The sequence below is a fragment of the Oncorhynchus nerka genome, linkage group LG28 (genome assembly GCF_034236695.1).
Source record: "Oncorhynchus nerka isolate Pitt River linkage group LG28, Oner_Uvic_2.0, whole genome shotgun sequence".
Taxonomy (NCBI): domain Eukaryota; kingdom Metazoa; phylum Chordata; class Actinopteri; order Salmoniformes; family Salmonidae; genus Oncorhynchus; species Oncorhynchus nerka.
In genome coordinates this window covers 8,244,162-8,268,392 of record NC_088423.1, presented here as the reverse complement: position 1 = coordinate 8,268,392, position 24,231 = coordinate 8,244,162, and the positions used below count along the sequence as shown (strand labels likewise).

General features: G+C 49.5%; 1 protein-coding gene across 1 annotated transcript in view; it reads right to left on the bottom strand.

The window, feature by feature from the left end:
• LOC115113809 (serine/threonine-protein kinase WNK4-like) overlaps window positions 1-24,231 on the bottom strand; it is a 120,119-nt gene that overhangs the window by 25,148 nt on the left and 70,740 nt on the right. Inside the window, exons 5-9 of the mRNA XM_065013218.1 lie at window positions 15,623-15,711; window positions 14,483-14,702; window positions 7,014-7,413; window positions 6,070-6,251; window positions 5,835-5,914 (exon numbers count right to left, since the gene is read on the bottom strand). Coding sequence (XP_064869290.1) covers window positions 5,835-5,914; window positions 6,070-6,251; window positions 7,014-7,413; window positions 14,483-14,702; window positions 15,623-15,711 — 971 coding nt within the window. The remainder of the gene's footprint in view (window positions 1-5,834; window positions 5,915-6,069; window positions 6,252-7,013; window positions 7,414-14,482; window positions 14,703-15,622; window positions 15,712-24,231) is intronic.

Sequence of the window (24,231 nt, the reverse complement as noted above, 5' to 3'; positions counted from 1 at the left end):
GACGTCGCCGGTATACTAACCACCGGTCCTGGGATCCATCGTTACGCACACCTGGCATCCATCATTACGCGCACCTGCAGATCATTATGATACTCACTTGGACTCCATTACCTTCCTGATTATCTCCCCTTTATCTGTCACTCCCTTGGGTTCCTTCCGCAGTCGATATTGTTCCTGTGTTCATGCATTGTCGCCACTGTTATGTTGTCTCGTTTCATGTTTGTTGTTTTCTTAAACGTTTTACCTGCACCTACTTCTCGACTCACAGCATCTCTGTTACAGGTACGACAAAAAAAAACATCCAGTCAGTGGCAGTCCTGTGGGTGAAAACAGCTCATTGATGAGAGAGGTGGAAGGAGAATGGCAAGAATTGTAGAAGCAGGCGGGTCACAAACAGACAAATAACGGCACAGTACGATAGTATCGTGCAGAATGGCATCTTGGAATGCACAACATGTTGATTCTTGTCACAGAATGCATATTGCAGCGGACGACCACACCGGGTTCCACTCCAATAAGCTAAAAAGAAGAAGAAGTGGTTCCAGCAGGCACGCAATCACCAACACTAGACAGTTGAGGAGTGGAAAAAAAAATATTGGAACATGACAGCGAGTTTCCTTGAGTGGCCTGCTCAGTCCCCAGACCTCAACCCAATAGAGCATCTTTGGGATTAAATGTTACGGGCTGTTCGCAGCATGAATGTACTGCCGCCTAATCTGCAGCAACTGCTTGATGCCATCGCGTCAGCATGGACCAACATCCCTGTGGAACATTTCTGACACATTGTAGAATGTTCTGGTGGCAAATGGGGGACCGACCCAGTGCTAGATGAGTGTACCTAATAAACTGGCCGGTGAGTGTATATGCCAAATAAAGCCTAATGTGAGGATATAGTAAACGTTAGTGTGCTGTAATATTGGACACATCTCCGAAAGAAAACAATACAGTCATAAGAAAGGAACAACAAATCCATGTGTTCTATTCAGCAGTGGAGCATTTATGTAATGAAAACGTGTTACACAGCCTGGGAGAACATGCAGTAAAAAGCTTCATGGTTAGCTAATTGAGTCCCCTGGGTCTCTTAGAACCGTGGTCCCTGATTTATCCCTCCAGCCATCCACTACTCCTCTGAGGCCAGCAAACATTTACAGACAGACGCTCTACTGGTTAGAAGATTCCACTGTGCTTCTAACCATTCTCTAAAATTTGAATAACTTTTGGGTAACTTCAGTTCACAGCGGATAAAACTTGAACAAGGTATTGCCTAGACAGAATGTGCACCAGATGACAACACACATGTAAAGGACCTCACAATACTTGCTTAGCGAGTACCAGTTCCTCCTGATCTGGATCACACCAAGGATCGAACCCAGGACCTCTGCCTTGCTAGCACACGTGACCTCCTTCCAGAAGTGTCTTACCAGTCGCACAATGCAAAAAGCTTGCTAATCAGTGGTGCAAGTGGGGACACTTCAAGCTGAGGAGTAAGTTTCACACATCCCCATGTGCTACACATGCAGGACCATACAAACACCCGCACACACGCACACACACACAGACCAGCCCCACCCCATTCAAGGCTCCCCTACAGAGAAGAAAGCTGTTCTCCTCACATACCGCTTCACGAAAACACAGTTACCAGAAACATCTGATATGAAAGTAAAATAGAAACATCAGAGTCCATTGTGCTTCAATAAATAGACTACAGAGAGGTTGTTGATTCCCTCAGCTGGAGAGAGAGAGAGGCTGTTGATTCCCTCAGCTGGAGAGAGAGAGGCTGTTGATTCCCTCAGCTGGAGAGAGAGGCTGTTGTTTCTATCAGCTAAAGAGAAGAGATGTTTCCATCAGCTGGAAAGAGGGAATCTTGTGTCCATCATTTGGATAGAGACAGGCTGTCGTTTCTCTCAGCTGGAAAGAGGGGCTGTCGTTTCCATGAGCTGGAGATAGAGGGGTTGTCATGTCCCTCTGCTGGAGAGAGATACGGGCTGTCGTTTCCCTCTGCTGGAGAGAGAGACGGGCTGTCGTTTCCCTCAATGGGAGAGAGAGATGGGCTATTGTGTCCCTCAGCTGGAGAGAGAGGGGTGGTCATTTCCCTCAGCTGGAGAGAGGGGGCGTTTGTTTCCCTCAGCTGGAAAGAGACGGGCTGCCTTTTCCCTCAGCTGGAGAGAGAGGGGCGGTCATTTCCCTCAGCTAGAGAGAAGGGCTGTCGTTTCCCTCAGCTGGGAGAGAGAGGGGCTGTCGTTTCCCTCAGCTAGAGAGAAGGGCTGTCATTTCCCTCAGCTAGAGAGAAGGGCTGTCGTTTCCCCCAGCTAGAGAGAAGGGCTGTCGTTTCCCTCAGCTAGAGAGAAGGGCTGTCATTTCCCTCAGCTGGGAGAGAGAGGGGCTGTCGTTTCCCCCAGCTAGAGAGAAGGGCTGTCGTTTCCCTCAGCTAGAGAGAAGGGCTGTCATTTCCCTCAGCTGGGAGAGAGAGGGGCTGTCGTTTCCCTCAGCTAGAGAGAAGGACTGTCATTTCCCTCAGCTAGAGAGAAGGGCTGTTGTTTCCCTCAGCTAGAGAGAAGGGCTGTCGTTTCCCTCAGTTGGGAGAGAGAGGGGCTGTCGTTTCCCTCAGCTAGAGAGAAGGGCTGTCGTTTCCCTCAGCTAGAGAGAAGGGCTGTCGTTTCCCTCAGCTGGGAGAGAGAGGGGCTGTCGTTTCCCTCACCTAGAGAGAAGGGCTGTCATTTCCCTCAGCTAGAGAGAAGGGCTGTCGTTTCCCTCAGCTAGAGAGAAGGGCTGTCGTTTCCCTCAGCTGGGAGAGAGAGGGGCTGTCGTTTCCCCCAGCTAGAGAGAAGGGCTGTCGTTTCCCTCAGCTAGAGAGAAGGGCTGTCATTTCCCTCAGCTGGGAGAGAGACGGGCTGTCGTTTCCCTCAGCTAGAGAGAAGGGCTGTCGTTTCCCTCAGCTAGAGAGAGGGGCTGTCGTTTCCCTCAGCTAGAGAGAGGGGCTGTCGTTTCCCTCAGCTAGAGAGAAGGGCTGTCATTTCCCTCAGCTGGGAGAGAGAGGGGCTGTCGTTTCCCTCAGCTAGAGAGAAGGGCTGTCATTTCCCTCAGCTAGAGAGAAGGGCTGTCGTTTCCCTCAGCTAGAGAGAAGGGCTGTCGTTTCCCTCAGCTGGGAGAGAGAGGGGCTGTCGTTTCCCCCAGCTAGAGAGAAGGGCTGTCGTTTCCCTCAGCTAGAGAGAAGGGCTGTCATTTCCCTCAGCTGGGAGAGAGACGGGCTGTCGTTTCCCTCAGCTAGAGAGAAGGGCTGTCTTTTCCCTCAGCTGGGAGAGAGAGGGGCTGTCGTTTCCCTCAGCTAGAGAGAAGGGCTGTCATTTCCCTCAGCTGGGAGAGAGAGGGGCTGTCGTTTCCCTCAGCTAGAGAGAAGGACTGTCATTTCCCTCAGCTAGAGAGAAGGGCTGTTGTTTCCCTCAGCTAGAGAGAAGGGCTGTCGTTTCCCTCAGCTGGGAGAGAGAGGGGCTGTCGTTTCCCTCAGCTAGAGAGAAGGACTGTCGTTTCCCTCAGCTAGAGAGAAGGGCTGTCATTTCCCTCAGCTGGGAGAGAGACGGGCTGTCGTTTCCCTCAGCTAGAGAGAAGGGCTGTCGTTTCCCTCAGCTAGAGAGAGGGGCTGTCGTTTCCCTCAGCTAGAGAGAGGGGCTGTCGTTTCCCTCAGCTAGAGAGAGGGGCTGTCGTTTCCCTCAGCTGGGAGAGAGAGGGGCTGTCGTTTCCCTCAGCTAGAGAGAAGGGCTGTCATTTCCCTCAGCTAGAGAGAAGGGCTGTCGTTTCCCTCAGCTAGAGAGAAGGGCTGTCGTTTCCCTCAGCTGGGAGAGAGAGGGGCTGTCGTTTCCCCCAGCTAGAGAGAAGGGCTGTCGTTTCCCTCAGCTAGAGAGAAGGGCTGTCATTTCCCTCAGCTGGGAGAGAGACGGGCTGTCGTTTCCCTCAGCTAGAGAGAAGGGCTGTCTTTTCCCTCAGCTGGGAGAGAGAGGGGCTGTCGTTTCCCTCAGCTAGAGAGAAGGGCTGTCATTTCCCTCAGCTGGGAGAGAGAGGGGCTGTCGTTTCCCTCAGCTAGAGAGAAGGACTGTCATTTCCCTCAGCTAGAGAGAAGGGCTGTTGTTTCCCTCAGCTAGAGAGAAGGGCTGTCGTTTCCCTCAGCTGGGAGAGAGAGGGGCTGTCGTTTCCCTCAGCTAGAGAGAAGGGCTGTCGTTTCCCTCAGCTAGAGAGAAGGGCTGTCGTTTCCCTCAGCTAGAGAGAAGGGCTGTCATTTTCCTCAGCTGGGAGAGAGACGGGCTGTCGTTTCCCTCAGCTAGAGAGAAGGGCTGTCGTTTCCCTCAGCTGGGAGAGAGAGGGGCTGTCGTTTCCCTCAGCTAGAGAGAGGGGCTGTCGTTTCCCTCAGCTAGAGAGAAGGGCTGTCATTTCCCTCAGCTGGGAGAGAGAGGGGCTGTCGTTTCCCTCAGCTAGAGAGAGGGGCTGTCATTTCCCTCAGCTGGGAGAGAGAGGGGCTGTCGTTTCCCTCAGCTAGAGAGAGGGGCTGTCTTTTCCCTCAGCTAGAGAGAAGGGCTGTCATTTCCCTCAGCTGGGAGAGAGAGGGGCTGTCGTTTCCCTCAGCTAGAGAGAGGGGCTGTCGTTTCCCTCAGCTAGAGAGAAGGGCTGTCATTTCCCTCAGCTGGGAGAGAGAGGGGCTGTCGTTTCCCTCAGCTAGAGAGAGGGGCTGTCGTTTCCCTCAGCTAGAGAGAGGGGCTGTCGTTTCCCTCAGCTAGAGAGAAGGGCTGTCGTTTCCCTCAGCTGGGAGAGAGAGGGGCTGTCGTTTCCCTCAGCTAGAGAGAAGGACTGCCGTTTCCCTCAGCTGGGAGAGAGAGGGGCTGTCGTTTCCCTCAGCTAGAGAGAAGGGCTGTCGTTTCCCTCAGCTAGAGAGAAGGGCTGTCGTTTCCCTCAGCTAGAGAGAAGGGCTGTCATTTTCCTCAGCTGGGAGAGAGACGGGCTGTCGTTTCCCTCAGCTAGAGAGAAGGGCTGTCGTTTCCCTCAGCTGGGAGAGAGAGGGGCTGTCGTTTCCCTCAGCTAGAGAGAAGGGCTGTCATTTCCCTCAGCTGGGAGAGAGAGGGGCTGTCGTTTCCCTCAGCTAGAGAGAGGGGCTGTCGTTTCCCTCAGCTAGAGAGAAGGGCTGTCATTTCCCTCAGCTGGGAGAGAGAGGGGCTGTCGTTTCCCTCAGCTAGAGAGAAGGGCTGTCGTTTCCCTCAGCTAGAGAGAAGGGCTGTCATTTCCCTCAGCTGGGAGAGAGAGGGGCTGTCGTTTCCCTCAGCTAGAGAGAGGGGCTGTCGTTTCCCTCAGCTAGAGAGAAGGGCTGTCATTTCCCTCAGCTGGGAGAGAGAGGGGCTGTCGTTCCCCTCAGCTAGAGAGAGGGGCTGTCGTTTCCCTCAGCTAGAGAGAGGGGCTGTCGTTTCCCTCAGCTGGGAGAGAGAGGGGCTGTCGTTTCCCTCAGCTAGAGAGAAGGGCTGTTAAGAACCTCAGGTCAGTCTGCTGTTTGGACACAGATGTGTACGAAGGCGTATGAAGCGTAGAGGTTAAATGGTCCAGTAGGAACTTGACAACTGGTGGTCTGTTTATCTCGGATTCCACTGCTGTTGGAAGCAGATCAGCATTGACTGACCCTGTGCCTCTCAATGTGTGTGTATGCGTGCATGTGCGTGCGCTTATGTGTGTTTGTGTGTGTGTGTGTGTGTTGGTATTTGTGTTTCTGGTGGTGATGGGAAATGCAAGACATGAATTTCTCTTTCTAGCAAAAATGGACAATAAAGTATATATTCTAGGGAAGAGGCTGAGGAATGTACCTGTCCACAGGTGAGTTGAAGTCGCTGGTAGAGTGTCCTCCAGAATGGCCATGCTCCATATTACCCAAAACTGCAATACTCTACAAACAGGACAAGGGAGAGGGAACAGTCAGGAAGAGGGAACAGACACATAGTGTATTATGGTCATTCAAAAATACAATTGTATTAATGTACAGTTCAGGTAGAGTTACTCGTCATCATCATAGCTAGCTAGCTATTTGTCCCATGTACACACCGAGGGGAAGCGGAGGCCTGGGATGGAGTGGTGCTGAGGGTGTCTGTTGGGGGCGGTAGTCCCAGTCCCAGTGTTTTGGGTCAGGGTGGGAGGGGTCAGGGTTGACCAGTTGAGGCTGACAGCTATCTCCAGGGGATCCTGGAGGCCAGAGGAGCTGAGATAGCCGTCTGTCTCGCAGTCAGCTGTTACAACAAACACATCTGACATCAGCCATGAGCATGTGACTGACCAGGCATGAGACATCAGCCATGAGCATGTGACTGACCAGGCATGAGACATCAGCCATGAGCATGTGACTGACCAGGCATGAGACATCAGCCATGAGCATGTGACTGACCAGGCAGGGCCGCACTCACTGACTAACTGACACAGACGCACTCACACAAAGGATTGCATGCACGCACACATGCACTCACACACCCACACAGTCACTCACACAGTCACACACACACACACAGAGAGGGCTCAGAGGATTCCTTATAGATTAACATCATGGTCAGGACATAATGATGAATGTGGAAGATACTTCAACTAGATTAACTGGAACTATTATTATAGGAATCGACCACACAGAGGTTCTGATTGTCTCTCTGCTGGTCACTAGAAAACATTTGAGGACAATCACACACACACGCACACGTGCACACACACGCGCACACGCACACGCACACACACACACACACACACACCCACACACACACACACAACTGGTGAGGTACACTGTAAGACCATCAGGGACTGAATAATTAAGTTATCCTCCATTCTTTCGGGGTCTCCCACATGTAGATCTAGTCAGGGCCATTCAGCACTACAACAGTTATGAAACCAACAGTTATGAAAGCAATGAGCCCTGGTCAAAAGTAGTGCACTATATAGGGACTAGGGTGCCTTTCGGGACAGACCCACAGCCTAAATTGGCTAAAGGTTAAGTTAAGTGTTCTCACAGTTGGCCGAGGAGCAGCTGGTGTGGTGGACCTGGAAGTGCTGGTGCTGGTCTGCCTCTGGTTCCTCAGGTTCATGGATGAAGCTGGCGTTGATGCCCGAGTCCAGAGAGCTGTTGACGGGGGACAAGGTGGGGGTCAGCGGGTTCGGGGAGGGGTGATCCTGGCTCTGGGCCGGGGTGGGGGCATGGACGCCTATGGGGCTCTGATGGGGCTTTGATGGAGACCTGTTGATTTTCAGGGAGGGCGGCTGCAGTGCAGGCTTGGGCTCCTCCTCTTCCTGCTTCTTCTTCTCTGCGAGGCGGCGCAGTTTGTCACGCTGGCGCTTGATGACGTTGATGCGGTCCCGAATGGCCTTGGCCACAAGCTTGAAGTCGGCATCGCACACGAAGCCCAGCACTACCTGGGAGAAGGGATGTAGCAGAGTCAGGACTTAATACTGATACAAACAGGGAACACATCACGGTCCATGAACTACCACTGTCTGTGTAAATAATAATGCATAGAGGTATGATGTACTTCCTGACCGTGCTGTTCTGTACTGTACAGATGTAGGATCTTAATTTGAGCCAGTTTGCTACATCAGGAAAATAATCCTACAGCAACAGGAAATGTGAATGATTATGTGGTTATAATTCATTTACATATTTGTATTGGTTGATACATTTTTGGTAAGGGAAAATCAAGTCTGACATTTCAAAGTGGAAATTACAAACTTCAGAAAGCTTTTTAAGCCTCAAATACACTACAAGTTTGCATTGTCTGCTGCACAGGAAAACTCTCTATGACAACATTGATCAAATTAAGATAGTGCACCTTTACACCCCCGTGGACAGGACGCTAGTCTTGTCATTTGCTGTGTAGATAATCAATATGTATTGAGTGGATGCTGTTTATGTGTGGAGGGGCTGATCTAAGGCCCTATGATATTCTTCAAGAATGAATGTGAAAGATACAGCTGTAAATCATAAAGTGGGCCTTTAAAGGATGGTGTTACATCAAAACCTGTCCCATTCTGAACACAGTGTTCCAGTCTCAGACTGGGCGGGAGGAAAAGGTCTACGTCTCAAATTAAACCCTATTTCTTCTATAGCGCACTACTTTGACCAGGGCCCATAGGGAAAGCCCATAGGGCTCTGGTCAAAGGTACTGTAGGGCCTAGTCTAGCTTAGGGGTGTTTTTGAATACTTATTGTTTCTTTCCTTGGGTCCAGCTCAGCCCCTTTTCCTGCTCCCCCCATTACCGTGTGTTTATAAATAAACCTAGAGTTTGACGGTAGATTTCTGTTGTCGTGGTTATTTCGTGCACACTTTTACTTTGTCACCATAATAATTTGCATGAGTTATGTTACGGGTCTCATTACCATCCCCCCTAGACTGTCGGGCCAAAAGGGATTCGTAACAGGCACTATATAAGGAATAGGGTATAACTTGGGATGTACACAAAGTTGGTGGTTTGCCTCCCTCCTCTCTCTAACCCTTCTCTCAACATCTCGTCAGATTACGCTGTTAGATTCCCATAACCCAGACTAAATGTCCTGGATGATAATACATGGGAACTTGATGAAAAGGCAGCAGGCAGGAGGAAGAGGTATGGAATTGTGGCTGGTGGCCAGGCCGGGTCCTTCTCATTAAAAGTGACCTCTGCTAAGAGGGCTGGAGGACACAAAGTCCTACCTCCCAAATGGCAGACTAGTGTGTGGGCCCTGGTCAAAAGTAGTGCATTATAAAGGGAAAAGGGTACCATTTGGGACAACATTTGGGACTTAACCTAGGAAAGGCTGTTTCAAATGGCCTCCTGTTCGTGAGAGCGAGAGACATTATATTATTAAAGCCCTGACCTCTGCTTTCCTCTTTTCGCTCTCCTCTCACATTTCTACCACTGATGATTAAACACTGAGCTGTCCCCTTGACACACTGTCTGCAGGCAGGTCCACTTCACTTTATGGGCTAAGCATATGGCAGTGTGTGTCCACGATTGTAATCCAATCGTAGACTATGTGATCTTGGGGTATTAGTTTCTATGTGTTTCCTGGTCTGTTGCAAAAGGGATATCTAGATATCCTCAGATCCTCAAAAGGTTCTACAGCTGCACCATCGAGAGCATCCTGACTGGTTGCATCATTGCCTGGTATGGCAACTGCTCGGCCTTCGACCTCAAGGCACTACAGTAGTGCGTACGGCCGAGTACATTACATTTACATTTACATTTAAGTCATTTAGCAGACGCTCTTATCCAGAGCGACTTACAAATTGGTGCATTCACCTTATGACATCCAGTGGAACAGTAGTGCATCTAAATCTTTTAAGGGGGGGTGAGAGGGATTACTTTATCCTATCCTAGGTATTCCTTAAAGAGGTGGGGTTTCAGGTGTCTCCGGAAGGTGGTGATTGACTCCGCTGTCCTGGCGTCGTGAGGGAGTTTGTTCCACCATTGGGGGGCCAGAGCAGCGAACAGTTTTGACTGGGCTGAGCGGGAACTGTACTTCCTCAGTGGTAGGGAGGCGAGCAGGCCAGAGGTGGATGAACGCAGTGCCCTTGTTTGGGTGTAGGGCCTGATCAGAGCCTGGAGGTACTGAGGTGCCGTTCCCCTCACAGCTCCGTAGGCAAGCACCATGGTCTTGTAGCGGATGCGAGCTTCAACTGGAAGCCAGTGGAGAGAGCGGAGGAGCGGGGTGACGTGAGAGAACTTGGGAAGGTTGAACACCAGACGGGCTGCGGCGTTCTGGATGAGTTGTAGGGTTTAATGGCACAGGCAGGGAGCCCAGCCAACAGCGAGTTGCAGTAATCCAGACGGGAGATGACAAGTGCCTGGATTAGGACCTGCGCCGCTTCCTGTGTGAGGCAGGGTCGTACTCTGCGGATGTTGTAGAGCATGAACCTACAGGAACGGGCCACCGCCTTGATGTTAGTTGAGAACAACAGGGTGTTGTCCAGGATCACGCCAAGGTTCTTAGCGCTCTGGGAGGAGGACACAATGGAGTTGTCAACCGTGATGGCGAGATCATGGAACGGGCAGTCCTTCCCGGGAGGAAGAGCAGCTCCGTCTTGCCGAGGTTCAGCTTGAGGTGGTGATCCGTCATCCACACTGATATGTCTGCCAGACATGCAGAGATGCGATTCGCCACCTGGTCATCAGAAGGGGGAAAGGAGAAGATTAATTGTGTGTCGTCTGCATAGCAATGATAGGAGAGACCATGTGAGGTTATGACAGAGCCAAGTGACTTGGTGTATAGCGAGAATAGGAGAGGGCCTAGAACAGACCCCTGGGGGACACCAGTGGTGAGAGCACGTGGTGTGGAGACGGATTCTCGCCACGCCACCTGGTAGGAGCGACCTGTCAGGTAGGACGCAATCCAAGCGTGGGCCGCGCCGGAGATGCCCAACTCGGAGAGGGTGGAGAGGAGGATCTGATGGTTCACAGTATCGAAGGCAGCCGATAGGTCTAGAAGGATGAGAGCAGAGGAGAGAGAGTTAGCTTTAGCAGTGCGGAGCGCCTCCGTGATACAGAGAAGAGCAGTCTCAGTTGAATGACTAGTCTTGAAACCTGACTGATTTGGATCAAGAAGGTCATTCTGAGAGAGATAGCGGGAGAGCTGGCCAAGGACGGCACGTTCAAGAGTTTTGGAGAGAAAAGAAAGAAGGGATACTGGTCTGTAGTTGTTGACATCGGAGGGATCGAGTGTAGGTTTTTTCAGAAGGGGTGCAACTCTCGCTCTCTTGAAGACGGAAGGGACGTAGCCAGCGGTCAGGGATGAGTTGATGAGCGAGGTGAGGTAAGGGAGAAGGTCTCCGGAAATGGTCTGGAGAAGAGAGGAGGGGATAGGGTCAAGCGGGCAGGTTGTTGGGCGGCCGGCCGTCACAAGACGCGAGATTTCATCTGGAGAGAGAGGGGAGAAAGAGGTCAGAGCACAGGGTAGGGCAGTGTGAGCAGAACCAGCGGTGTCGTTTGACTTAGCAAACGAGGATCGGATGTCGTCGACCTTCTTTTCAAAATGGTTGACGAAGTCATCTGCAGAGAGGGAGGAGGGGGGGGGGGGAGGAGGATTCAGGAGGGAGGAGAAGGTGGCAAAGAGCTTCCTAGGGTTAGAGGCAGATGCTTGGAATTTAGAGTGGAAGAAAGTGGCTTTAGCAGCAGAGAGAGAAGAGGAAAATGTAGAGAGGAGGGAGTGAAAGGATGCCAGGTCCGCAGGGAGGCGAGTTTTCCTCCATTTCCGCTCGGCTGCCCGGAGCCCTGTTCTGTGAGCTCGCAATGAGTCGTCGAGCCACGGAGCGAGAGGGGAGGAACGAGCCGACCTGGAGGATAGGGGACATAGAGAGTCAAAGGATGCAGAAAGGGAGGAGAGGAGGGTTGAGGAGGCAGAATCAGGAGATAGGTTGGAGAAGGTTTGAGCAGAGGGAAGAGATGATAGGATGGAAGAGGAGAGAGTAGCGGGGGAGAGAGCGCGAAGGTTGGGACGGCGCGATACCATCCGAGTAGGGGCAGTGTGGGAAGTGTTGGATGAGAGCGAGAGGGAAAAGGATACAAGGTAGTGGTCGGAGACTTGGAGGAGTTGCAATGAGGTTAGTGGAAGAACAGCATCTAGTAAAGATGAGGTCGAGCGTATTTCCTGCCTTGTGAGTAGGGGGAAGGTGAGAGGGTGAGGTCAAAAGAGGAGAGGAGTGGAAAGAAGGAGGCAGAGAGGAATGAGTCAAAGGTAGACGTGGGGAGGTTAAAGTCGCCCAGAACTGTGAGAGGTGAGCCGTCCTCAGGAAAGGAGCTTATCAAGGCATCAAGCTCATTGATGAACTCTCCGAGGGAACCTGGAGGGCGATAAATGATAAGGATGTTAAGCTTGAAAGGGCTGGTAACTGTGACAGCATGGAATTCAAAGGAGGCGATAGACAGATGGGTAAGGGGAGAAAGAGAGAATGACCACTTGGGAGAGATGAGGATCCCGGTGCCACCACCGCGCTGACCAGAAGCTCTCGGGGTGTGCGAGAACACGTGGGCAGACGAAGAGAGAGCAGTAGGAGTAGCAGTGTTGTCTGTGGTGATCCATGTTTCCGTCAGTGCCAAGAAGTCGAGGGACTGGAGGGTGGCATAGGCTGAGATGAACTCTGCCTTGTTGGCCGCAGATCGGCAGTTCCAGAGGCTACCGGAGACCTGGAACTCCACGTGGGTCGTGCGCGCTGGGACCACCAGATTAGGGTGGCCGCGGCCACGCGGTGTGGAGCGTTTGTATGGTCTGTGCAGAGAGGAGAGAACAGGGATAGACAGACACATAGTTGACAGGCTACACAAGAGGCTACGCTAATGCAAAAGTACATCACTGGGGCCAAGCTTCCTTCCATCCAGGACCCCTATATCAGGCAGTGTCAGAGGACGGTCCTAAAACTGGCAAAGCCTCCAGCCACCCTAGTCATAGACTGTTCTCTCTGCTAACGCACGGTAAGCAGTACCGGAGCGCCAAGTCGAGATCCAAAAGGCTTCTTAACAGCTTCTACCCTCAAGCCATAAGACTCCTGAACAGCTAATCAAAGGGCTTCCCATAGACAGGACTGGCAAAAAGTGCTCTTCACTGACGAGTCATGGTTTTGTCTCACCAGGGGTGATGGCCGGATTTGCGTTTATCGTTGAAGGAATGAGCGTTACACCGAGGCCTGTACTCTGGAGCGGGATCGATTTGGAGGTGAAGGGTCCGTCATGGTCTGGGGCGGTGTGTCACAGCGTCATCAGACTGAGCTTGTTGTCATTACAGGCAATCTCAATGCTGTGCATTACAGCGAAGACATCCTCCCCCCTCATGTGCTACCCTTCCTGCAGGCTCATCCTGACATGACCCTCCAGCATGACAATGCCACCAGCCATACTGCTCGTTCTGTGCGTGATTTCCTGCAAGACAGGAATGTCAGTGTTCTGCCATTGCCAGCCAAGAGCACGGATCTCAATCCCATTGAGCACGTCTGGGACCTGTTGGATCGGAAGGTGAGGGCTTAGGCTATTCCCCCCAGAAATGTCCAGGAACTTGCAGGTGCCTTGGTGGAAGAGTGGGGTAACATCTCACAGAAAGAACTGACAAATCTGATGCTGTCCATGAGGAGGAGATGCACTGCAGATACTGACTGTTACTTTTGATTTTGACCCCCCTCCCTCCCTTTGTTCAGGGACACATTATTCCATATATGTTAGTCACGTGTCTGTGGAACTTGTTCAGTTTATGTCTCAGTTGTTGAATCTTGTTATGTTCATACAAATATTTACACATGTTATGTTTGCTGAAAATAAACGCAGTTGACAGTGAGAGGACGTTTCTTTTTTTGCTGAGTTTATATATCTATATACTACCGTTCAAAAGTTTGGGGTCACTTAGAAATGTCCTTGTTTTCGAGCCAGTTTGTGCTGTTCTGTGAAGGGAGTAGTACATAGCTTGTACGAGATCTTCAGTTTCTTGGCAATTTCTCGCATGGAATAGGCTTAATTTCTCAGAATAAGAATAGACTGACGAGTTTCAGAAGAAAGTGCTTTGTTTCTGGCCATTTTGAGCCTATAATCGAACCCACAAATGCTGATGCTCCAGATACTCAACTAGTCTAAAGAAGGCCAGCTTTATTGCTTCTTTAATCAGGACAACAGTTTTCAGCTGTGCTAACATAATTGCAAAAGGGTTTTCTAATGATCAATTAGCCTTTTAAAAGTATCAACTTGGATTAGCTAACACAACGTGCCATTAGAACACAGGAGTGATGGTTGCTGATAATGGACCTCTGTACGCCTATGTAGATATTCTATAAAAAATCTGCTGTTTCCAGCTACAATAGTAATTTACAGCATTAACAATGTCTACACTGTATTTCTGATAAATTTTATTTTATTTTAATGGACAAAAAATGTGCTTTTCTTTCAAAAACAAGGACATTTCTAAGTGACCACAAACTTTTGAGTGGTAGTATATATATATATACACTTACGTATCCAGAGACACTGTATGTATAACTTATTTTGTTTGTCTCTAAAAATAAGAATGGCTGTGTTTTCACCTAGGGCAACAGTGACACTCCAACAATGTGTAAGCTGAGTCTACCTGCATTATAGCTATAGTATTACACCTAGCTGTCTCCACTGGTCTTCAGCTTGACAGCCACAACAGGAAACCCTTCTTATTATTAATGCTACAACTAGAGGACATAAAGATTAAAGAGGACATGATGCTAGGTAAGTGCAAAGGTCAAGACAAGTGTTGTGGAAAGATACCCAGCCTCAGGGGTAGGCCATATGGCTCTCTCACACAGCCTATTCCAGTAACAGTTGTTACCACATGAGTAGTACCAAAGGGAGTGGATACAGTAAACCAATCTAAACTTATACAAATGTCAACTTGACCATTTCATGGCTTTCTTACTGTTTCCAGCTCTGCTGAGAGCTCTGCTCTGAGTAAGATTTTACATACAGTATGGCAAATAAACCTATAACTTGAAATGTGAGCTGCTCACCATCTCCTGCGCCACCTCCTCTGGCACATCCTTGTAGAGTTCAAACAGGAACTCAATGGCGTTGTTGTCCTTGTACTTCCCATGGAGTTTCTTGGTGTCGTCCATGCGGAGCCACAGCTTCAGGCCTGACTTCACCGTGTTGTCCTCCTCAGCCAACTCAACATGGACGCCGTTGTTCTCCTGGAAGAATGTGTGCTCCAGCAGGTCCTGGATGGTGTACCTGAGGTAAAGGAATAATATACAGTTGTAGTCGGAAGTTTACATACACTTAGGTTGGAGTAATTTAAACTCATTTTTCAACCACTCCACAAATGTCTTGTTCACAAACTATAGTTTTGTCAAGTTGGTTAGGACATCTACTTTGTGCATGACACAAGTCATTTTTCAAACTATTTCCAAACGCCTGAAGGTACCATGTTTATCTTTACAAACAATAGTACACAAGTATAAACACCATGGGACCACACAGCCATCATACCGCTCAGGAAGGAGACAAGTTCTGTCTCCTAGAGATGAACGTACTTTGGTGCTAAATGTGCAAATCAATCCCAGAACAACAGCAAAGGACCTTGTGAAGATACAAAAGTATCTATATCCACAGTAAAATGAGTAATATATTGACATAACCTGAAAGTCTGCTCAGCAAGGAAGAAGCCACTGCTCCAAAACCACCATAAAAAAGCCAGACTATGGTTTGAAACTACACATGGGGACAAAGATCATACTTTTTGGAGAAATGTCCTCTGGTCTGATGAAACAAAAAATAGAACTGTTTGGGCATAATGACCATCGTTATGTTTAGAGGAAAACGAGAGGCTTGCAAGCCGAAGAACACCATCCCAATCGTGAAGCGTGGGGGTGACAGCATCATGTTGTGCGGGTGCTTTGCTGCAGGAAGGACTGGTGCACTTCACAAAATAACACAAAATAACAAAACTATTGTTGTCCTAATAGTGTATGTAAACTTCTGACCCACTGGGAATGTGATGAAAGAAATTAAAGCTGAAATAAATCATTCTCTCTACTACTATTCTGACATTTCACATTCTTAAAATAAAGTGGTGATCCTAACGTGTAATGTGTAATATCTCATATGTTTTATGGATTTTACACATAAGAATATTATGAGAAGCCCAATACCTTTCATCTTTATCCATCCGGATACATCCTTCGATTATCTCTTTGAGCTCTGGGACCTTGACTTTGTAGAAACTGTCTGGCTTCATCCCCTGTAAGGAGAAGTATTCTGGTTAGCATGGCTTATTTACATGCTTGGTTCAAAATAGAAGGCAATGGTAACCTAAGGGAACATAGCAGTACCACAGGGGAATGTACGAATACAAAGAAAAAAGGAATGTCCGCAACTCTGGTACCATGGCCTGACGAAGATCGGATGGAAACGTTTTCTTATTTGATGTGTCTGATTAAATCACCATGGAAACAGAATTGTGGACAATACCTTTTTCTTTGATACATTTTTCTGAAGTTGGGTGTGCATATCTTTCTCTTTTTCTGCATATACACTCACAGTATGTGCTTCCTCAGATGTTGCCTGAGAAACTTTTTTGGCTCAGACTTTCCTCCCTCATGATGAGTGTACCTACAGTACTGAACCCACAACAGTCCCTTTCCAGTAGCTGAACCCACAACAGTCCCTTTCCAGTAGCTGCCTGCCAGTCTGCCTGCATGGCACTGTGCTCTGCCTTCAGGTAAACACAGAGGGAGGGAGGGGACACTTGGAAACAGAAAAGACCAAAGAGACTGTCTATCTGTTCATGTTAGTGCCGTTGTTTAAAGGGCAGACCAAAGAGACTGTATATCTGTTCATGTTAGTGTTGTTGTTTAAAAGGGCAGACCTAAGAGACTGTCTATCTGTTCATGTTAGTGTTGTTGTTTAAAAGGGCAGACCAAAGAGACTGTCTATCTGTTCGTGTTAGTGTTGTTGTTTAAAAGGGCAGACCAAAGAGACTGTCTATCTGTTCGTGTTAGTGTTGTCGTTTAAAAGGGCAGACCAAAGAGACTGTCTATCTGTTCATGTTAGTGTTGTTGTTTAAAAGGGCAGACCAAAGAGACTGTCTATCTGTTCATGTTAGTGCCGTTGTTTAAAAGGGCAGACCAAAGAGACTGTCTATCTGTTCATGTTAGTGTCGTTGTTTAAAAGGGCAGACCAAAGAGACTGTCTATCTGTTCATGTTAGTGCCGTTGTTTAAAAGGGCAGACCAAAGAGACTGTCTATCTGTTCATGTTAGTGTCGTTGTTTAAAAGGGCAGACCAAAGAGACTGTCTATCTGTTCATGTTAGTGTCGTTGTTTAAAAGGGCAGACCAATGAGACTGTCTATCTGTTCATGTTAGTGTTGTTGTTTAAAAGGGCAGACCAAAGAGACTGTCTATCTGTTCATGTTAGTGTCGTTGTTTAAAAGGGCAGACCAAAGAGACTGTCTATCTGTTCATGTTAGTGTCGTTGTTTAAAAGGGCAGACCAAAGAGACTGTCTATCTGTTCATGTTGGTGCCGTTGTTTAAAAGGGCAGACCAAAGAGACTGTCTATCTGTTCGTGTTAGTGTTGTCGTTTAAAAGGGCAGACCAAAGAGACTGTCTATCTGTTCATGTTAGTGTTGTTGTTTAAAAGGGCAGACCAAAGAGACTGTCTATCTGTTCATGTTAGTGTTGTTGTTTAAAAGGGCAGACCAAAGAGACTGTCTATCTGTTCATGTTAGTGTCGTTGTTTAAAAGGGCAGACCAAAGAGACTGTCTATATGTTCATGTTAGTGTCGTTGTTTAAAAGGGCAGACCAAAGAGACTGTCTATCTGTTCATGTTAGTGTTGTTGTTTAAAAGGGCAGACCAAAGAGACTGTCTATCTGTTCATGTAAAGGGCAGACCAAAGAGACTGTCTATCTGTTCATGTTAGTGCCGTTGTTTAAAAGGGCAGACCAAAGAGACTGTCTATCTGTTCATGTTAGTGCCGTTGTTTAAAAGGGCAGACCAAAGAGACTGTCTATCTGTTCGTGTTCGTGTTAGTGTTGTCGTTTAAAGGACAGCATGGCTACAGAAAGAATGCAGACCTCTCTCATCACCCACGCCGGTGCAACTCGGTGAGCAGTGCATTATGGGTTTGCAACTGTTTCAATAATAGAACAGAACAAATCCCCACATGTTTTAAACAGCTAACGTGAACATCACAGCTGTCCTAAACTTACCCCATGTTTATTCAGACATTAAAATAAAAAGGTTTGGTAAATCAAGGTTGTTTGGTTGGTTGGTTGGTTAACTGGTTTACATTGTTGTAATTGAGCAACAATGTTGACTTGTCATGTTTGGCTTCTGAGTTTAATATTTGCCAAGGGCCAGACACCGGCCTATGTTTGCCTTGATAACCTATTTATTCTGAGACAGAGAATCAAACTGTGAGACTATGGATGTCAAGAATGGAGTGTATCTAAAGGTGTTATATTCTCATTTCACACCTTGAAGTAGGAACAACATGTCAATGGGTTTTCTGTGTAAATGCATCAGCTACTGTAACACAGTTATTACATTGGAACAGCGTGACAGTGTGTTACATAACGCCAATGCTCTGAATTTCACTATAATATGGAGATCATTGTGATCGTAAAGGACTCTTTTTCCACATCCCTTCAACTCTTCCAAATATTTGATAACAAGTAAGGAACACAAAGGACAGTGCTCTTCAATTGGCCTCCACTATCATTACAATAACCCTATGGCTTATCTATTTAACAACGGAACAAGCAAGCAAACCAATTGAGTATTCTCTTTCGATCCGACTCTGTTATAATGCACTCTATACTTGCACAGTGGACGTAATATCTCTGCCTGTGAATTGAACAGTTTATTATGTTAAAACGTGACATTATATTAAAAAGTGTTCAGACTAGCAGTGGTAATCTGACAGGTAATTGCCCCAGACTCCCCCGAGTAGGTCCTTTTAGTTGTTTATGGAACATTGACTTTATGGATGGTGAGTGGCGACCGATCAGCGACGCCTACAGTAACCTGCACTTAGAAAGAGAGAGAGAGAGAGACGATGTTTGTGCAGAAGGCAGACGTCATTCTACCATCACCTGACCAAACCCACTGTGGTGTCACCACCCTGTATGCTCAAACCCAAAGCCCAAGAACACAGCTCTCAATGTGGAGGTTCCCTTCATTACTGACTTCCTCTCTGTTTCACGCCTGCTCCCGCTCTTCCCCCCTGGCACTCGAGGGCGCCAGGCTCCCCAGCATTGCGCACTCCTGCCATCATCATTACGCAAACCTGCCGTCCCCCCCGTCACACGAATCAGCAATTATTGGACTCACCTGGACTCAATCACCTCTGGCATTACCTTCCCTATATCTGTCTGGTTCCCTGCTCTGTTTCCTGCTTCTGCATTGATTGTCATATGTCCTTGTTTACCCATGTGCTGAAGCTGTTCCTGTCCTGTTACCTGTCTGTTCCTCATTAAATGTTCAACTCCCCGTGCCTGCTTCTTATCCCCGGCGTCGGTCCTTACACTCTGAGCGGTAAAACGCCTCTGTCAGGGAGAAGTTTGCAATTTCAACGAGTTACTTACTTCGAATCAAAAAATGTAAAACCAGGAACAGATATAGCCCTTGGTTCACTCCAGACCTGACTGCCCTTGACCAACACAAAAACATCCTGTGGAGTACTGCATTAGCATCGAATAGCCCCCGCAATATGCAACTTTTCAGGGAAGTTAGGAACCAATATACACAGGCAGTTAGGAAAGCAAAGATAAGCTTTTTCAAACAGAAATGTGCATCCTGAAGCACAAACTCCAAAAAGTTCTGGGACACTGTAAAGTCCATGGAGAATAAGAGCACCTCCTCCCAGCTCTCCACTGCACTGAGGCTAGGAAACACTGTCACCACCGATAAATCCACTATAATTGAACATTTCAATAAGCATTTTTCTACGGCTTTTCACCTGGCTACCCCTACCCCGGTCAACAGCCCCATAGCAACTTACCCAATCCTCCCCATTTCTCCTTCACCCAAATCCAGATAGCAGATGTTCTGAAAGAGCTGAAAAATCTGGACCCCTACAAATCAGCCGGGCTAGATAATCTGGACCCTCTCTTTCTTTCAAAAAGTATCTGCCGAAATTGTTGCAACCCCTATTACTAGCCTGTTCAACCCTTCTTTCGTACCGTCTGAGATCCCCAAAGATTGGAAAGCTGCTGCGGTCATCCCCCTTTTCAAAGGGGGAGACACTCTAGACCCCAACTGCTTCAGACCTATATCTGTCCTACCCTGCCTTTCTAAGGTATTCGAAAGCCAAGTTAACAAACAGATCACCGACCATTTTGAATCCCACAGTACCTTCTCCGCTATGCAATCTGTTTTCCGAGCTGGTCATGGGTGCACCTTAGCCACGCTCAAGGTCCTAAACGATATCGTAACCGCCATCGATAAGAGACAATACTGTGCAAATGTATTAATTGACCTGGCCTGACCGGGCCGACTCTTTTCTCTGTATACATCAATGATGTTGCTCTTGCTGCTGGTGATTCTCTGATCAACCTCTATATAGACAACACCATTCTGTATGCTTCTGGCCCTTCTTTGGAATCTTTGTTAACTAACCTCCAGACAAGCTTAAATGCCATACAACTCTCCTTCCGTGGCCTCCAACTGCTCTTAAATGTAAGTAAAACTAAATGCATGCTCTTCAACCGATCACTGCCCGCATCTGCCTGCCCGTCCAGCATCACTACTCTGGACGGTTCTGACCTAGAATATGTGAACAACTACAAATACCTAGGTGTCTGGTTAGACTGTAAACTCTCCTTCCAGGCTTACATTAAGCATCTCCAATCCTAAATTAAATCTAGAATCGGCTTCCTACTTCGCAACAAAGCATTCTTCACTCATGCTGCCAAACATACTCTCGTAAAACTGACTATCGTACCGATCCTTGACTTCTGTCACGTTCTGACCATAGTTCTTTTGTGTTTTCCTTGTTTTAGTGTTGGTCAGGATGTGAGCTGGGTGGGCATTCTATGTTTTGTGTGTCTAGGTTGTTTTTCTGTGTTCAGCCTAGTATGGTTCTCAATCAGAGGCAGGTATTCGTTAGTTGTCTCTGATTGAGAATCATACTTAGGTAGCCAGGAAGAAAGCCGTTACAGAATCCCCCACCACAAAAGGACCAAGCGGCGTGGTAAGCAGCAGCAGCAGCAGGAGAGACAGCAGCATCAACAGCAGGAGAGGCAGCAGCAGCAGCAGCAGGAGAGGCAGCAGCAGCAGCAGCAGGAGAGGCAGCAGCAGCAGCAGCAGCAGCAGGAGAGGCAGCAGCAGCAGCAGGAGAGGCAGCAGCATCAACAGCAGGAGAGGCAGCAGCAGCAGCAGCAGCAGTGGGAGAGGCAGCACTATTTGGAAAAATGGACTTGGGAGGAGATCCTAGACGGGAAAGGACCCTGGGCAGAGCCAGGGGAATATTGCCGCCCCAAAGCAGAGCTGGAGGCAGCGAAAGCAGAGAGGCGGCATTATGAGGAGCTAGCATGGCAGAGCGGCTGGAAGCCCGAGAGGCAGCCCCAAAAATGTATTGGGGGGAGCACAGGGAGAGTGTGGCAGAGTCAGGAGTTAGACCTGAGCCAACTCCCCCTGTTTACCGTAAGGAGCCATGGATGGAATCAGAGCAGTCGGCGAAGTTGAGGTGAGCGTCTGGGAATGTTGCGGAGGTATTGGACAGAGTATAGAGAGAGCTGTTGGTTTGGCGTAGTATGCACGGCATTCGTCCCGAGGAGCGTGTTAGCTGTCCGATGCCACCTGTGTCAGTTCCTCGTACTCAGCCTGAAACTTGTGTTGGAGTTCCGGAGGATTTGATGCCGGCTATACACACCAGGTCTCCAGTACACCTTCACAACCCGGTGTGTCCTGTTCCTTGCACTCACCCTGAGGTGCGTGTCCCCAGCCCGGTACCACCAGTGCTGGCACCCCGCACCAGGCTGTCTCTCCGTTCTTTGGCTACAGGTGCTCCCGCCTGTCCAGCGCTGCTAGAGCCTTCATACTCTCCAGAGCTGCCGGAGTCTCCCGCCTATCCGGTGCTGCCGGAGTCTCCCCTCAGTCCAGAGGCGCCAGAGCCCCTCTGTCCAGCGCTGCCAGAGCCTTCCTCCTCTCCAGCGCTGCCGGAGTCTCCCGCCTGTCCGGCGCTGCCAGAGCTTCCGCCCCTCAGTCCAGAGGCGTCAGAGCCTCTCTGTCCAGTGCTGCCAGAGCCTTCCTCCTCTCCAGCGCTGCCGGAGTCTCCTGCCTGTCCGGCGCTGCCAGAGCTTCCGCCCCTCAGTCCAGAGGCGCCAGAGCCCCTCAGTCCAGAGGCACCAGAGCTCCTCTGTCCAGCGCTGCCAGAGCCTTCCTCCTCTCCAGCACTGCCGGAGTCTCCAGTCTGCCCAGCGCCGCCTGAGCTGGCCGTCTGCCCAGCGCCGCCTGAGTTGCCCGTCTGCCCGGCGCCGCCTGAGCTGCCCGTCTGCCCACAGCCGCCTGAGCTGCCCATCTGTCCAGAGCTGCTAGAGTCTCCCGCCTGTCCAGAGCTGCTAGAGTCTTCAATCTGTCAGGAGCCGCCAGAGCCGCCAGTCTGCAAGGAGCAGCCAGAGCCGCCAGTCTGCAAGGAGCCGCCAGAGCCGCCAGTCAGCCAGGATCTGCCAGAGCCGCCAGTCAGCCAGGATCTGCCAGAGCCGTCATTCAGCCGGGATCTGCCAGAGCCGCCATTCAGCCAGGATCTGCCAGAGCCTCCAGTCAGCCAGGAGCTGCCAGAGCCGTCAACCAGTTATTTTGTGTTTTCCTTGTTTTAGTGTTTGTCAGGACATGAGCTGGGTGGGCATTCTATGTTTTGTGTGTCTAGGTGGATTTTCTGTGTTGTCTCTGATTGAGAATCATACTTAGGTAGCCTGGGTTTCACTGTGTTTTTGTGGGTGATTATTTTCTGTCTTTGTGTCTATGCATCAGATAGGACTGTTTTTCGGTTTTCACATTTGTTGTTTTGTAATTTGAAGTGTTCAGTTTGGGTTTATTATTAAATAAGATGAACACTCACCACGCTGCGCTTTGGTCCTCTCCTTCCCAGGAAGAAAGCCGTTACAACTTTGGCAATGTCATTTACAAATTAGCCTCCAACACTCTACTCAGCAAATTGGATGCAGTCTATCACAGTGCCATCCGTTTTGTCACCAAAGCCCCATATACTACCCACCACTGCGACATGTATGCTCTCGTTGGCTGGCCCTCGCTTCATATTTGTCGTCAAACCAACTGGCTCCAGGCCTCTAACCCTAGGAAGCTCTTTGCCACCTTCTCCTCCCTCCTGAATCCTCCTCCCCCTCCCCCCTCCTCCCTCTCTGCAGATGACTTCGTCAACCATTTTGAAAAGAAGGTCGACGACATCCGATCCTCGTTTGCTAAGTCAAACGACACCGCTGGTTCTGCTCACACTGCCCTACCCTGTGCTCTGACCTCTTTCTCCCCTCTCTCTCCAGATGAAAACTCGCGTCTTGTGACGGCCGGCCGCCCAACAACCTGCCCGCTTGACCCTATTCCCTCCCCTCTTCTCCAGACCATTTCCGGAGACCTTCTCCCTTACCTCACCTCGCTCATCAACTCATCCCTGACCGCTGGCTACGTCCCTTCCGTCTTCAAGAGAGCGAGAGTTGCACCCCTTCTGAAAAAACCTACACTCGATCCCTCCGATGTCAACAACTACAGACCAGTATCCCTTCTTTCTTTTCTCTCCAAAACTCTTGAACGTGCCGTCCTTGGCCAGCTCTCCCGCTATCTCTCTCAGAATGACCTTCTTGATCCAAATCAGTCAGGTTTCAAGACTAGTCATTCAACTGAGACTGCTCTTCTCTGTATCACGGAGGCGCTCCGCACTGCTAAAGCTAACTCTCTCTCCTCTGCTCTCATCCTTCTAGACCTATCGGCTGCCTTCGATACTGTGAACCATCAGATCCTCCTCTCCACCCTCTCCGAGTTGGGCATCTCCGGCGCGGCCCACGCTTGGATTGCGTCCTATCTGACAGGTCGCTCCTACCAGGTGGCGTGGCGAGAATCTGTCTCCTCACCACGTGCTCTCACCACTGGTGTCCCCCAGGGCTCTGTTCTAGGCCCTCTCCTATTCTCGCTATACACCAAGTCACTTGGCTCTGTCATAACCTCACATGGTCTCTCCTATCATTGCTATGCAGATGACACACAATTAATCTTCTCCTTTCCCCCTTCTGATGACCAGGTGGCGAATCGCATCTCTGCATGTCTGGCAGACATATCAGTGTGGATGACGGATCACCACCTCAAGCTGAACCTCGGCAAGACGGAGCTGCTCTTCCTCCCGGGAAGGACTGCCCGTTCCATGATCTCGCCATCACGGTTGACAACTCCATTGTGTCCTCCTCCCAGAGCGCTAAGAACCTTGGCGTGATCCTGGACAACACCCTGTCGTTCTCAAATAACATCAAGGCGGTGGCCCGTTCCTGTAGGTTCATGCTCTACAACATCCGCAGAGTACGACCCTGCCTCACACAGGAAGCGGCGCAGGTCCTAATCCAGGCACTTGTCATCTCCCGTCTGGATTACTGCAACTCGCTGTTGGCTGGGCTCCCTGCCTGTGCCATTAAACCCCTACAACTCATCCAGAACGCCGCAGCCCGTCTGGTGTTCAACCTTCCCAAGTTCTCTCACGTCACCCCGCTCCTCCGCTCTCTCCACTGGCTTCCAGTTGAAGCTCGCATCCGCTAC